This window comes from Hydra vulgaris, chromosome 08, assembly GCF_038396675.1.
Source record: "Hydra vulgaris chromosome 08, alternate assembly HydraT2T_AEP".
Classification (NCBI taxonomy): Eukaryota; Metazoa; Cnidaria; class Hydrozoa; order Anthoathecata; family Hydridae; genus Hydra; species Hydra vulgaris.
In genome coordinates, this window is record NC_088927.1 from 11,834,922 (window position 1) to 11,852,120 (window position 17,199).

General features: G+C 29.0%; 1 protein-coding gene and 1 non-coding gene across 2 annotated transcripts; one reads left to right on the forward strand and one right to left on the reverse strand.

The window, feature by feature from the left end:
* Positions 1-5,715: 5,715 nt before the first annotated feature.
* On the reverse strand, positions 5,716-6,456 carry LOC136083018 (uncharacterized). Its single transcript, XM_065802430.1, has one exon. The coding sequence runs from the start codon at positions 6,454-6,456 to the stop codon at positions 5,716-5,718; it is 741 nt and encodes a 246-aa protein (XP_065658502.1).
* Positions 6,457-12,697: 6,241 nt separating this feature from the next.
* On the forward strand, positions 12,698-12,770 carry trnaa-agc (transfer RNA alanine (anticodon AGC)). The gene has a single exon. It is a non-coding gene; the product is annotated as a tRNA-Ala (tRNA).
* Positions 12,771-17,199: the final 4,429 nt, after the last annotated feature.

The window sequence follows — 17,199 nt, forward strand, 5'->3', positions numbered from 1 at the left end:
TATACGACAACCAAAATGTAAAACAAATATCCGTGGAGCATTTTTATGGAACAAAATAGTCTTAAAAAATTTTGATTTTACTCATGAATGGAGTTATCCAGTATTTAAAAAAAAACTAAAAGAAATAGTTTTTAAAATCGATGACAAATTTCTTTATTTTTGAATGCTTGGTTTTGATGGCTTCATAAGATAGCTTTATTATTAGTTTTGAATATATTTGACCACTAACGATATTTATATTTTTGTCAAGTCAAGAGTTTTTATCTTGTAACTTTATTTTATTGTATTTAACGTTCTAGCGGTTCTCGATGACAAGACCTAGTAGTCTTCTGCGAGTCTTCGCGTTCTTTATATTAAAAATATATATATTTTTTAGTATTTATATAATATATTTTAACGATTTATTTTAACATGTAACACGAGTTTTATTCAGATTGTAATAAAAAGAACAAAAAAAAAAAATTGTAAATAAAGCAAAATATTGCGCTTCTAAACAAAAAGTTCCATAACAAAACTACCGTTTGCCGAATCTGTCATTTTAAAATTGGTTGCAGTTTTATTAAGCAATCAAATTTTGTAACTTCAATGAGCATAACTTTTTTTAGAATTTTTAGAAAACACCGTTTATGGAATGACAAATCGATGATATCAGCAATTAAAGCTGTTAAAAATGGAGTTTCACAGCGACCGGCATGTAAAGTTTTTGACATTCTAAGATGTTCATTAGAAATTTGACTTTCTGGAAAAACGGAAATGGGAGCCAAACCTAGACATCCAACAATTTTAGATGAAGATGATGAAAAGAAATTAATTGATTTTGCATATAATCGTACAGCTTTAGGAATCTGAAAATTTTCAGCTGAAAATTTTGCTTTAAAACATAAAAAGCATTCAAGAATAGAACTCTTACACAAAGATTTAACTTGACGTCAACCAGAAGGTACAGCAGCTATTAGACAGTGTATGAATGTTTGTAAAGTGTCGAAATATTTTTCCATTCTTAAAAATGTGTTTTGCATTTCAAAGATATTTCTTTCCGGGAAATTCGAATTTTTATAGATGTATATGAATTTGTTTGCTCTTACAATATAAAAAAGCTCTCGTTCTTTAACTAAAGTTTATTTTTTTGGTTTTTACAGAAATTTCATTGCCTTTGATCCTAGTGCCTAGTATTATGTAGGTTAAAACTTTCAATTTATAAAATTGAAATAGGAACGACATATTATAACAACAAAAACATATAAGAACAACATATTATATTTAAATAAAACAAGAATCAAATTAATCAAATAGGTTATAAATATTATAGGTTGTATATATATATATATATATATATATATATATATATATATATATATATATATATATATATATATATATATATATATATATATATATATATATATATATATTATATAGCCATGGTGTTAAAGTTAAAAAATAACATAAATATAATCTTGTTCTGACAAACCCTGTTCCGGCCAGACATTAGGGTTTCCATTCCGGAACACCCTGAGTATTCTTTTAATAGTTTAACCTTTTTTTTTTTTTTTTTAATTCTTTAAATTTTCATATTAATTACAAATTTTTTACACTGCAATATTATAAAGAAACTGTACTTCCTAAATAAAACAAAAAATACATTTTACAAAATACCGTTAAGTATAGGAAGCAATAATTAGGTATGCTATGACTTGATAAGAAGGGTTTTGTTGTTGTAGGGAACTCGTAGAAGACTGAGATTAGTCTTATCATCGAGAACCTTGAGGTATTGCGTAAAGCACACATATAAACAATGTGATTCTCATTAAAGAAATGTTTTACATGTTATTATTGCAAACTTTTTTTTCTTTTCTTTTTAATTGAACTATGTTTTGTGTTAGTGTTGAGGTTTATAATAATAATAATACTAGCTTTATTTGTTAAACAAAAATTTACATTTTCCATATGTATTTGATTGCTGATTATTTTAATTTGAGCGTAAATTTTGATTTACCATCAGAACTAGAACATTTCTAGGTAATTATCCATATTAAGAACATGATTTTTGAGTTTCGACTTTAAAGAAGTTATATTGCCTGGGAGAGAAATCGAAGTGTAATTCGGAATTAATTTGTTGAATAAATATGGGCCACGATAAGAAATAGAAAATTGAGAACTTTTATTTTCTTTCAGGGGTACAAAAAAGTTACCAGTTGCTCTTGTGTTAAATTTGTTGATATTAGATTGAAAGAAGTTTCCTGTGAATCGGTTTGGAGCATGGGCAAGTACCAATAAATCCAATTTGAAATCACTTTATCGACGTCAAAAACATGCCGTTAGAATTGTCTATAAAAAAGACAAATTCACTCATGCTGAACCTTTGTTAAAACTCCTTAATGCACTAAACGTCTATAGAATAAACATTTATCAAAACTTATTGTTTATGCTGAAATATAAACTCGGGCTTGTCCCATCACATTTCTCAAATGATTTCTTTAAAAGCAATAGAAATAGATATGACACTCGAGAAGTAGGAAACTTTAATATACCGTTTAGAAAAACAAAACTATCGCGTTTCACAATTTCATATCGCGGTCCCTATCTCTATAATAAACTGATATCCAGAAATGCCATAATTACAAAATTAGATAACCAAAATTGTTTGAAAATCTTACTAAAAAAATTCGTTTTAAATATAAACAATTATATGAACTTACACTAAACTAATACTGAAACTAGAGCCAAAATTAACGTTGAAGCGAAAATCCCAAAAAACTTCAATAACAAATATTAATATAAAAAATATATAAATCAAAAATAATTTTATTTATGCCTAATCATATATTTATGTGTGCAAAATCTAGCATTTATCAATTATTTTTTATCTTACATTTTATTATATGTGAATCCAATATAAAATGAACTACCATTATATTTTGTGAAACTAGAAACATGTAAAAACAAAAATACAAAAAATATTACTAGTACAAGCGGTTTCTTGATGACAAGACCATCTGGTCTTCTGCAAGTTTCCCGCGTTCTTTTAATAATAATGATACCCTGCAGTTATATTCTTTGTATTCTATAAAGTTGTGAGATTTTATTTTTTCTCCTACCATCATATATTTTATAAAAATTGTAAATTTGTATCAGTTATATAGATAGAATCACAATATTGTAAAGATAAAAGAACAAAAAAAAAAAAAAAAAAAAAAAAAAAAATAATCCTAGTTTTTATTTAAGCATGAACAAAATGTTAGCGTAGATATTAATTTGGTAAATGTTTAGTGCTTTCATTTCTTTTAATAGGGGTTTAGCGTGGGTCAGTTTGTTTTTATGATGTATTATTCTAGAAGCATGTTTTTGTCGTCGATAAAGAGATATTAATTTTGTCTTGTGTGTGCTTCTCCAGGCTATGTTGGCATATGTGAGATAACTATGTATAAAGGAAAAGTAAAGAAGTTTTAGGTTTTTTTGCGATAAAAATGGTCTAGCTTTAAAAAGTATACCAATACTTTTATATATTTTAGTGTTGATGGCATTAATATGAGCTGTCCATAAAAACATTTTCGTCAATAATCACACCAAGACATTTAACTGTTTGGGTTCTTTCAATTTTTTTGTAGTCAATACTTAGTGTCGGTAGAATTGATGGTAGTTTGTTCTTCTGTTTCTTTAAGTGAAATAAAATATATTTAGTTTTTTGCGCGTTTAATGATAACTTGTTAGCACTGAACCATGTTTTAAGATTTTGAAGTTCAAAGTTGACTTTATCAAAGAGGTCATTGATAGAGGTAGATGAATAGAACAGATTGGTATCATCTGCAAACATTATACAATCGAGATTTGTAGAGGCTTTAGGAAGACCGTTAATGTAGATAAGGAATAATAAAGGTGCAAGAATAGATCCCTGGGGGACACCGCATTTGATTTTTAATAACTCCGTATTAGTGATACCGTCTATAATAACACACTGTTGCCTGTTATTTAAATAATTAGTGAACCATTTATTAGTTTGATTTTTTATACCGTATTTTCTCATTTTTTCGAGCAGAATTTTATGGTTGACAGTATCGAAAGCTTTTGTAAGATCGATAAAAACTCCCAATACAAATTTTCCTTTATGAAATGACGAGCTAATGTTGTCCATTAGGTCTAAGGTTGCATGTTCCGTAGAATGATTAGTTTGAAAGTCATATTGACATTCACTTAGAATTTTATTGTCTGCTAAATATTTATAAAGTCGGTTGTACATTATTCTTTCCAGGAGTTTGGAAAACACTGGAAGAATTGAGATAGGTCTATAATTGGTTAGCAATGCCGTGTCTCCAGTTTTAAATACAGTTTTAAATCGCAATTTTTAATTTGTTCGGAACAACTCCAGTTCTAATTGATGACTTGAAAACATTAAATAAAGGATCTGCTACAATGGATAAAATATCATATACTACATTGCTGGAAATGTCATCGATGCCTGGAGCTTTGTTCTTTCTGATTGATTTTTTTGCTTCTTCAAATTCCTCCAATTTTAGGTCACTCTCAGAAAATGAACTAGTATGGTCAGTAAAATAGTTATTAAATGAATTGTTCGAGTTGTTTATCTTGGATGCCAGGTTAGGACCGATATTTACAAAAAAGTTATTAAATTTGTCGGAGACAAATGTAATAACTTTTTTGTAAATATCGGTCCTAACCTGACAAAGTTTCTTTATCTGTATACTCAATTCCATTTTCCGCAATTCTGGAGGGTAACATTTCGGATTTAGTTTTGGTTTTTCCGATAATATCGTTCATAATTTCCAATGTTTTTTTAATGCTACCATTGTGTTTTTGTAATTGTTTAGAATAATAGATTTTTTTTTGATTTATTTTTAATTTTTTCAAATAGGTTTTTGTATTGTTTATAGACAGTAAGATTTTTTTCGTTTCTATTTTTTAAATATTTAATGTATAGTTTTTGTTTTTTCTTTGACGATTTCTTTATTCCGTTAGTTATCCATGGACATTTCAAATATTTAACTTTTATTTCTTTTTCAATAATTGGAAAGTGTTTATTGTAGTGCTCAAGAAAAATATCAATAAATATATTATAAGCAGTATTTGTAAGTCCTCGGTTGCATTGTTGATAAACATTTGACCAATTTGTTTTTGATAAAGTTTCTTTAAATTTGTGAATCGAAGATTTGTTAATTTTTCTTTTATATGTTTTAATTTTTGAATTATTTAATGAGGAAGAGTTTTGTGTAAGTGAGAAGAATATTTGAAAGTGGGTATTTTCCTTTCAAAAGAAATCATGTGGTAGTTAGTAACTTGAAGGTTTGAATTTGCTTGAGAAAATACGTCAGTACACCACGTTTCTGTAATACAAATCATGCTGAATGAATAATTACATTCTAAAAGAAAACTTTTCAATTTGTCGATATTTGAGTTAATACTTCTTATGTTTATGTGAATAACTGTAAAATCTTCATTACCTTGTTTGAATTGGGATTTAAAAGTATCAATTTCAAAATATTCTGTATTACAACATTTTTCGTTAAATATTTTTTTATCTGCGTGATAAAAATCGTTAGGTAAAATATTTTTTGCGGTTTTAAAATAATCGGAGTAATGGTAATCGGAGTAAATTTCAAACTCTATTGTTTCGATTGCCATTTTGTCGGTTTACATAATTTAATTACAAAGATCGCGGTTTTTTTTTTATTTTTTTTTTATTTTTTTGCAAACACTCTCCTATTTACGAAATTCTCTGACAAATATTTTATCATATTTGATAATAGCGTATTTACCTTCTTTGCGTAGCTGTTTGACTTCTTCCCAAAGCTTTTTCCTAATCTCCATTGTTTCATTCGAGAAGTCTTCGTTAATGAAAATACCCGTTCCCTTGAGTTTTTTTGCTGATGTTAGTATTTTATTTTTATTTTGAAAGTCTAATAATTTAATAATCATGGTTCGTGAAGATTTATCTTCTTTTATTTTCCCGATACGATAAGCTCTTTCAACTATTATTTCCTCGGAGATTCCCAGCTTGTTTATAAATATATTTTTAAGCTCATTTGCACGATCATTCCAAGTTTCAGTGGGCAGCTCAGTTAATCCATCAATTCTTAGGCTATTCTGTCGTGAACGTTTTTCCAAGTAATTAAATTTGTTTTTTAAATTGCCAATTTCGATGTCTAACAAACCGTTTGTTTGTAATATTTCATTTAAAAAATTTTCTTCCTGAAAGTTAATACTTTCCTTTAAATCAATGATGTCTTTTTCAACAATTACAAGTTTCGATTTGTTTTTATTAAACTCGTTTTCAAGTTTGTAAAGTCGATCGGTTATTATTTTTAAGTTCGCACTTAAAATATCGGTTAATATCTTTTCCTGATTTTTTAAAAGTATAGCAGTTTCAGTTAAAATGCCTTTTTTTTGCTCATCAAGTTTGGTGCTTATTAGTTTTTCTATATTTTTCATCATAACTTCCATTTTGTAAATAACTAATCGCTCGATAAACACGTCTTGCTCGTTCAATGCCGCAAGTCAAAAAAGACAAGGCCTGTGGTAGAGAACGCTATGATTCGAATACTTTCAATAATATAACCAATAATATAAAATAATTTCTCATGGGTTTCTCTCATACAAAACACTTATCATTCAAGCATAAATCACAATTTTATTTTTTTAATAATATACCCACAAGCGAAAAATTTACATCTTTCAGTCAATTTTTTTTAATTTTATTTTATTGCATTTTTTTCAAAAAATATACTTTACGTATATTACTTTTGTGAAGCAACAAAAAGTACATGTTTTCCGAGTTAGCTTGTCTTTTGAGTTTGTGCATAACATATTTCTAGCTTTCACTTCTTTCAACTACGGCGTAAAATACTCACAAAATGAAAAGAATAAAATCTTTTTTTAGAAAAACAAATTTTATTGTATTTTATTTTTGTAGAATATTTTGAAGAAACAAAGATTTTTGATCTGTAAAGTTCGCACTTTTTTTTTCTTTTTTAATTTTATTTAAGTGCCCCAAGAAGTCCTTACGGTCACAGAACACCGCGGATCACAGAACACCGCGGATGAGCATTTAATTGGAATTCTATCATAGAACACCGCGGATACTATCACAGAACACTGCGGATGAGCATTTAATTGGAAGTTCACGCCTCTCCATGTGGGGTTTGAACCACGGATCATTTGTTTCTAAAGCAAATGCGCTACCGCTGCGCCACGGCTGCTCATATTTATATTAAAAAAAAAAATAGGAAGATTTGCGTTTAAGAAAATTTTTTTTAAAAATGGTACATCTTATAATCTCTGTTAGATTATAATAATTTATCTAAAAATGACAATAGATAACACATTTGATCTGAATGTTCAGTAAAATAATAAAAAATTAATTTGTTTGGTATGATACTTATAAAACACACTCACACAATTCAGTGAATTGTGTGTGTTTTTTATGTATCATACCAAGCTATTTTTTTAATGTTTTTCAGACTATTTTTTTAATGACTGATTACAGACTATTTCATACAGACTATTTTTTAAAATGACTTTCAGACTATTTTTTAATGTTTTTCAGAATATTTTTCTAACGTTTTTCAGACTATTTTTTAATGTTTTTCAGCTTTATTCTGTCTTGTTCTATAAAATTCTTTTAAATAATTGTCTCTACAATTATCTAAGCCAATCTTATTGTTTTGTATAACTTTGAAAGAATAATTTACCTAACACAAACCTGTTAAATTGATGTAATAGTTGTAAGTCATGTCCTGTAAGTATGTCGCCAGTGCTGAACGTAGCTTCTCAACCTTGCGAAGAATTAAAAATTGGCTGAGAACACAAATGAAAAAAGACTAGTCGGATTGGGCTTACTTAATGTGCACAGAGAAATTCCAGTAAATGTTGAAAACGTGACTGACCGTTTTGCGAACTCGGGAAATCGTTAATTAGAATTTGTAATAAAAGTTGTTATAATAATCAACAAATCAAGTATGCTTTTTTAACAGTTTTTTTTTACAAATACTAAACACAAAAAAAAGTTTTTTCAAATAATGGAGGAGGGAGGATGGAGGGGGGCAGTTGCCCTATCATCCCTCCTCCCCTATGTATCCACCCTTGCAATTTACCCACTTAGCAGTATTGTTTGAAAAATACGGCATACATTTAAACCGTTTTAAAGTCTAGCATATTTTTTTAATTTATTGGTTTATAAAGTCAAAAATGCCCTAGCATGTTTGTGGCTTGTGAGACTCAAGTCTTAAAAGCACTTATAAAAAAATAGCGGCGGAATTTATGACCTCGAAATCATTAGTTCTTTATTTCTGGGCTATGGGTCAATTTAATAGACATTGAAAAATGTCCCTCCCCTTTAGGAATAGGGGTGTAAATTGTGTTTAGCCTTAAACAAAGCTTGCTATGGCATTAAACGTCTATATGCTAAGCAAACAACAGGATAAAATAATTTTAGAAAATTTTAAAATAAATTATTATTGTTGCTACTTATAGTAACAATAACAAAACTCAAAAAAATTCCAAAAAATGTGTTCTTCAGAGGGAGTTTTCTAAAGTTTTTATAATCTGCTTCACAATATTTTACCATAAAATTCTCCTTTACAACTACCTAAATAAGACATAAAATTTTACCCATTAATTGGATGTTTGAAAACGAAACGGAACCAAGCGCCATGTGTATAGTTTTGAGAAAATGGTTTTCTTTCTCCCGAGTTCAAAATTTCCAGGAAATTTTCATCCCTACAAGGTGTTATCAAATTTTAACAGAAGTAGAGAGTCAAAAAGAAGAAAAACTTTGAAAAAAAAACTTTTGGAAGATGCTGTTTAAGTCTTATCTAAAAAAATTTAAAATAAAAATTTATTTTTGAAAAAATTGTACAAATTGCTTTTTTGCTTCTAGAGAATGTTTTCAAACATTTTTGATACTAGACTAAGCTGTTGTCTTGTTTTGACGTCGTTATTTTCAAAAAGAGATCAACATTCAATTAACTCTAATCACGCGCAATCTTTGATAATTTTGGCTTTTTGGGAGGTAAATCGTTTGACTCTTTATATATCTCCTGTCTACCTTAGCCCAATTGTTGATAGTAATGGAATTCAGAATTTCTCGATCTGTAATAGCAGTTGCTTTGCTTGTACAAATACCAAAATCTATATTTACTAAATCTTCAAGCTCGTTGACATTCTTTTCAAGCAATTTGAAAAGATCATCTTCACCATATATTCTTGCAATCTATATTTCCTGCGAGATGCCTGCATTTCTAAAACAACTCATTTTTGTCGATACAGCACCCCATGACTTGACCGACATGCACATAACTTCAAGAATATTGATATTTGGGGTCGTTTTACAAGCATCGATATATTTGATCTGACGCCTCATAACATTCGTGTGATAAAAAGCATTCAATGCTTTTATGAATCTCTCTTTCATTGGTTGAGTTTTGAAGGTTGTATTTGGAGGTAAAAATATTAATTTAGTTGCTTTAAAATTGTCAATATTAGGATGAGCTTGGCAGCTATGTATGATTAGAGCAACTTTTCTACCCTCAGCATTAAACTTTGCATCAAGCCATCTTACATAATTTTTTAGTCCATCCAGGATTTATTTTGGAACTTGTACTGACAAGGTAGACTTTTTTACATCTTTGAAATATCGCGGGTTTTCTGCCTTTCCAATTTAAATATCCCTCAATTCATACCTTGAGAGGATCGCGGACAAATGGGTTTGCTCTCAACTTGATGTCTTTTCCTCAGTACACGACCTTTCCTCGCCAGAAATAGTTAATAAAAATTATGTCTACATTTCCGTGGATCAAGCCATCTTTCTGAAGCTTTAAAACCCACAATGTTGAGTTCTTTTGCAAAACTTAAAGCTTTCTCCCCAGTGATGTGTCCACCAATCGGTACATTTAGTTCACGTGTGTTTACAAATCATTTATATACAGCTTTATCAACGGTATCATGCTTTCTAAAACTTAACTTTTGTCTCTTTGCTCCTAATTGACCAGACTCATACTGATTATGTCTTCTTTATGCTTAATCCAGTAAGTAGGAACCTACTCCCCCTGAATATGCCACTGTTGTGTGCGACCTCCGAATTAGGTCTGGACACGCCTAAGAATAGAATTATGATTTTTTTTTTAATTATTATTATCCTTTTTAATTTTTTTAATTTTTTTTTTCTTCTTTTTCTTATTATATTTATCATTATTATAATATTATCGTGTGATTTAAAAAGGAGATTAAATATCTTGTTGTTGTTGTTGTTGTTGTTGTTGTTGTTGTTGTTGTTGTTGTTGTTGTTGTTGTTGTTGTTGTTGTTGTTGTTGTTGTTGTTGTTGTTGTTGTTGTTGTTGTTGTTGTTGTTGTTGTTGTTGTTGTCTTCTTTTGTGTAGATGCAACTTTGAAATTATTACCGTAATACACTGCAATGTGTTCGATTTTTTAATTATATTTTAATAACGTTATTTCGTTTATTATATTTTGATAAAGTTCCGTATTGTTACGTTTTGAAATGCAATTAAATGGTATCAATCGAAAGAAACTTCGAATAACTGATGGGGATCTTGTCAAGAGGAGTAAAAAATCATTTCGAATAACCAAAATTTTTAATAACTGATGGATATTTGCATAATTTTGTTAAGGAAAATTCACAGGGTAGGAAGATTGCTTCAAATATGCGGAAATTAGAATAAGTGCAGGCTCGAATAAGCGGTAGTTTACGGTATTATAAAAATAAAATAGAATTTGAAATACCTCATACTCAAGTATCTTTTTTTTTTAAATTATTTTTAAAAGTTCGAATTGAAGTTATAGTTTTACTATTATTTGGAAGAAATGAGTTCCACAATTGTGGCCCTCCCTCGGCAGCGCTGACGACACCGGCAGAAGGGGCTGGGGGTATTGGCTCCCCCACTTTTTTTCTAAAATGTTTTTTATTTAGGAATTTCTAAAAAAAGTGGACTTTTTAAAAAATTAAAGGTTGTGCATTTCGACCCGTGTCGTCAGCCCTGCTCGGTATGTTGTTGAGAATTCAGGTTGCACTCATTTAGCACTCCAAGTTTTCTGAGCAATGGATTGGCACTGGTTTATTTATTAGCATTTGATATGAGACAACTTCATCCTCAGAGTATAAATATTTTGGTAACGTATTACCATGAGCTTTCTTTTCCTATCGCCTCGCAAGATTTTTTATAATAAATTTGATAATTAATTTTTTTTAGATTTTTTCTTTCAAATTTTCAACCAGGTTTTTCTAAATTTTTTTGTCTTTTGATAAGTCTTTTTAAATTATTTTTTTATATAGTTTTTTGTATTTTCTTGGAAAGTTCAATAAATTCCTTTGTAATCCAAAGTTTGGGATACAGCTTGGTAGACTTTTAAACTTGATTTTGATATCCTTCTTTGGAAACACTTTATCGTACGCATTAAAAAACTCATTGTAGAAAAATTCGTAGGTTTCGTTAGATTATGGAATCATGTCTAGTTTACTGTGAGTAAATAATTTTTTAACGTCTCAATATTGAATTCATTAATCTGTTTTTTTTTCTTCCGTTATTACTTGTTTTTTCTTTTTTTTAAAAAAAATCAGAAACGAAAAAGTTCGGAAATTGATCGCTTATATCGTTTTTTTATGATTCTATTTTGAACGTTTTATGTTGTAAAGTTGTAAGTAAAATACTTGGCAAATGCTTATCAAAATTAGCTAGCCGAATTTTGCAAATCCGGCTAAAAGATACGGCAATTCTGCAATCTGACCTTGGCAACGTTGGCATATGGTGCCAATATTAGAAATACGACTAAACGGCAGAAAAACTTAGACTAAAAAATACGCCACCAACCAGGATTAGCATCATATGAGAGCATTGGATAGTTGAGAGAGAATCTAAAGTCTGAAGAATACGCTTGCAAAGTGCATGCTATACTGATGCCAACTGGTAGTGACCCTGTAAGCACAAGACGTGTTTAAGACGTTTATTAAGCATTTAATACTTTTTTCAGACCTCCCTCATCTGAAATTATCAGCGATAACTAACAGCGATAAGTCCAGGTCTTTTTTCTTGGCAAAGTGGGTGTAGTCTAAAATCAAAATCTAAAAAATTGCTCGTTTATTTGTTTTGAATTTTAAAAAAATAAAGGTTTCACTTTTATTATTATTAAAGAGATTTAATTATCTATTATACCTCCTTGTTTATATCAATATTGTTCTCTAAAAAAACAAAGTATAAATTCTAATTCAAAAAAATATTATTTTATTAACCATCGGAAATCTTAACGGTATAATTTCAAGTATGTGACGGCTATTAAACAGTTTTATTCTGTAACAAACTTGAAAATCTTCGGTCTGAGATTTAGATTATTGATTTGTTTTCCTGTATTTCGCGGAAGCCTAATTTCTTAACCTATGACTTTTAATGAACCTTTAAAAATAACATTAAAGTTTCCTTTATAGTTTTATGGCTTTTTAATACTGTTTTTGAATATTTATTGCATATTTTTAATCTTATGTTTTTATTTGTTATTTATTAGCGTAACTCAAACAAACTTCTACATTTTTTTTAACACAGAACCATGTTGAAACATCTTGTTCCATAAAAGAATTTTACACATTTCTTTATTCAAGCGCATTAATTTGCTTAAAAAAAGGATTTAAATATTTGTTTTTTAATTGTATTTATAAATTTAACTTTCTAAGTCTGTCAGAGGGGAACTAGCTCAAATGGTAGAGCGCTCGCTTAGCATGCGAGAGGTACGGGGATCGATGCCCCGGTTCTCCAATTTTTCTCTCGAACCAAATACAGCTTTTTTTTAATAAAATGATAAAACTTTAAGTTTAATTTTAAGTTAAACTTTTAAGTTTAATTTTAAGTTAAACTTTAAGTTAAAATATCATTAAAAAATTAAAATTAATAGTAAAAAAAATTACTTTTTAATTAAATCAATATAAATAATTTCAAGTTTAATAAAGTCGAATACAGAAATTAAGATTTCTGCATATATATTTCTGACTAAATTCAATTATCCACCAAAAAGGCCCAGTGATCATTTTATCAAGAGCCCGTAGCAACAAACTATATTTAGCCCTTTTGCTAAATATAGTTTGTTGCTAATATCTTTTTTAACTGTAAGTAAAAAATTGTTTCTACTTTTACACTTTTTTTCCTTCTAAACTTTTTTTTGTCTTTTACCTGCAAGAAATGAATTAAAATATTTAGCAAAACCAGCAAATAAAAATTTTTTTATGTTAAAGCATCGTAAGATTTTTCAATGCAGCTAATTTAAAATCAAACTTCTGATATTATGGATCAAAAATTTTTCAAAAAATTTGTACTCTTATATTTTTTTTTATCTCTGGACATTACAATGAATGCTCATTACAATGAATGTCTGAACAAAATTTGAAGACAATTGAACAAATAAAGCTACTGCAATCATTGCCAAAAAATTAGAAATATAAAACAGATAAAAATGCTAATAAAATTTAAAATATTAAAATTACAAACTTATAAAAACAGGTTAAAATCCCCCTTTTTCAAATACTGTTTATCATCGTATTTATCATCGAACCATTTCCTAGTTGCTCTATAACTTTTCTTTGTTTTTTAATTTTTCTTTTTTTCCAACCTTAACCAACCATGAGCGTTGCTAGGAGAAGCAAAATTACCCTGCTAAAATAAATCTCTTTTATCAGTTATAAATTTTTTACATATAAAGATCTATTTACTTTTAGATTCCACAATAGTTACTGTTTAAAATAATATGAATTTTGAAAATTTGCACTTTTTTAGTAGATTACCACCTTAATGTTGTATGAGTTTTAAAGGAGAGGTAAAATCTCGGTAGTTTTTCTATCCGGCCTAGGTGGAATGATTTTTAGATTTAAGGAACAAAACCAAAGAACCAGATAAATGTTCTTTGGTTTACTTAAGGTGGTACTACCCTACATTTTTTATTTTTTTAAATTTGATATTTTTCTTAAAATTAGAAACTTTGTCAGATAGTAGTTAAACAACTAAATATAAAAACATAATTAAAATAAAAAATTGTTGTCAAAAGAGTCAGTGTAAAAAAGCAAAAAACGTCCAGTTACAAGAACATAAATAACTTGAGTAATATTTGCGATTTAAGCCTCAAAATTTTTAAGCATATAGCTGAATGGTTGGTCGAGGGCCCCTAGTAAAATCTTTAAAAAATATTAAGCCAAACTAAAATGGCAGTTACAGAGCTGCAACCGACACAAAAAAATGGCCCACAGGGTATGTAAAATAGGGGATGATGACCAAAATAAATAATATTTTTTATTTATTCTACCACCAGCCTTTTCCACAACATCAATGAATAAACTTTGAAAATTTCAAACAAAAAGAGTTAATAGTTTCTAAGATATTCGTGTTCAAGTTTTAGAAATATTTAAAAAGTAGAAAACTGAGAAAAACAACTTTTAAAATAAAAAAAGTTATAAACTAAAAAAATCAGTCATTAAAAACATAAAAACTGGCCAGCACAAAACAATTGACCACCCTCAACCTCTTGCTCTTTGTCAAAATAACCTTTTTTGAGTGATCTTAATGTCTTTTTTTCTTTTTTTAGCTCTTTCACTTGACTTTAACTCAATATTTTTTAGACGTTTTTTGTTAAATTGCTGTGCACTAAGATTGAAATAGTATCCTGGTGAAATGTCTAGAATTTAAAAACTTCAGCAAGTCCTAATACTCCTTCATTGCGTGCAATAACAGCAGAGTTTACTGCAATTTCAGCAATTTTTTTTGATACAAAGATATTTTTGGACAATGATTCCAAATTAATTGAATCAAACCATGCAAACACTTTTTAAGATGCTCCACTTTAGACAAGTCTTGAAAAATTGGTTTTAATTTGCTTATTATAACTTCTGGCAAATTTACTTTACTTTTATATGTATTAAGTTTAGTTACTTTATCAGACTGCCATTTGCACCAACTACTTTTGCCTTTAGAACAAAATAAGTGACGTGTTTCGTGTGAAGCAAAAGCAGTGATACAATGCTGCAATGACAGAGTTACGCATCTCTAGTAAATTTGATGTATTTTCCCTAATTGCCATGCCTACATAATTTTGAAGTGTATTAATGGCTTTATCCGTTAATCTTCCCTTTCCACATATTTTTTTACCGTCCGATAATATCTGGCTTTTCAATACTTTTCTCAATTGCCGACATCTATTACCTGTTCTTTTTTGATAATGACCTATGCATTCAAATTTTTCTGGAATCAATGAATCTTCATATGGTTTTGACTCAACTACTTTTGTATAAGAACTAGTATCTCCGTCACCTAGATACTTAGCATAGTGAAGCTTGTATTTTTGTACAGAAGAAGAAAATATTTCAATGGCTCCAGCTGCTTCCATTGAACCTGCTGATCCAGAATGGTTTATTTGACAAATATGTTTCAACTTCCACTCATCAAATTTTAAAGAATTCTTTCTTTTATTCCATATTTCACAACTTTTGCAAAACCTGGACATTACATAAGTGTTGATAATTTTTTTGCTTTTGTGCGCTACCACAGCAACAACACCATTAAGGGAAGAATTTCCCCTTTTCTGCCAAGTACCATCAACAGAAACAGAGCAATCAACAAGACTTGATGAATCATTATTTAGTTTTAAGAGACTTTGTCTTACTTCCATAGTAGAATTCGACATACTATAAATTGCAGCTTTCTGATATGCGATATGTAACTTGTCATTACCTCTGGTAATATTTCAATAAGTCATTGGGGGTGGCATGTTCATAATATTTGCAAAGCGTATCATTGATTCTCTGCCACATCCTATTTCACGAAATGCCATTAGACTGCGATTGTTGACTTCATAAGGTTTCCACACTTTTCATTGTTTACTACAGGAGATGTAAAAAAATTATCAATGATATCACAAAGAATACATTTAACTTTTAAAGACAAAGGAAATCCTTTACGCAGCAACATATTATGTGCTATTTCCAGCTTGCTGGTACAAATTTGACAACAAGAGTACTTTTCGAAAATTAATTTCAGCTGTTTAAAATGCATTATAAAGTTAAAGTCATTTAAATCATAATATTTTTGTATATTTTTGTTCATGACTTGAATTTTCTTTACACCACTGGTGTCACCAGTTAAACAAAATTCTGATACAACTTTGTTAGTGTGAAAGTTCCCTCGAAATTTTCTCTTTCCTTTTCAGTTGTTTTTTTTTTTATTTGCCATAATTAATACCAAACTATAAAAATAATTATCTTGACAATTATGAAAAACTTGGAAGTTTATTAAAAAAAACAATTATTAGCACGCTTGTTAAACTAACTAAAATAGTAAATCACATCAAATGTTGTTTCAGTTTATGACTTATTTCTTCGTAGAAACAAAGAGCATAACTGAAGTCATTTTTGAATTTATATTTATGGAACTAGACATTAAATTAGGGCTAAAACATAAACAGCCACAGTTGCTAAGGTCGTTTTTAGGGATTCAAAAATTACCTTTTTGCCTTTGAATACTAATTTAGGAACTTTATATTAATTTTTAAAGAAAAAAAAAGTGACTCATGATCCAGGATATTCAAACTGCTGAAATTTGAAAATTTTTTTTTTTTGTTTTAAACTTTTTTTTTTTATTCAGGTGCGCCAAGAAGATCTAACTGTCTTGTCACAGAGCGCTGCGGAGGGGCATTTAACCAGGAAGTTCACGCCTCCTTCCTTACCGTGACGCGAAAATATTTCCTAAGCTCATTTTAAAGCTGGATCTCCTGCTTATTAAGAAAGCGCTCTAACCACTGCGCCACGGCTGCCAGAACTAGGATAGTACCACCTTAACAATTCTAGCAAAATTGGTATTTTTATCATAGCTCAAGAGCACTCAAAAAGTTTCCTCTGCAACTTTTATTTATTCTGCATTTTCTTTGTAGCCACGAGAGTCTAAATTATATATTGAAAGTATTAAAAGTACACGTCGAAAGTATCGAAGTTAGACCTTCTGAATTATTATGATATAGCATAGCCGTGTTTGTTCAACTTTTACGCCAGACTATGAAACAATATAATAATTTTTTTAGAAAGATCTATTGTCGTTGTTTTTTAAGAAAAGACCCTCCGGTTACAATATCCGTTTTCGATTACGAGCCGTTTCACTTGATCATTTAGTTCTTTACAATGACCTTTATCCGTAATATATGGTGAAGATGCAA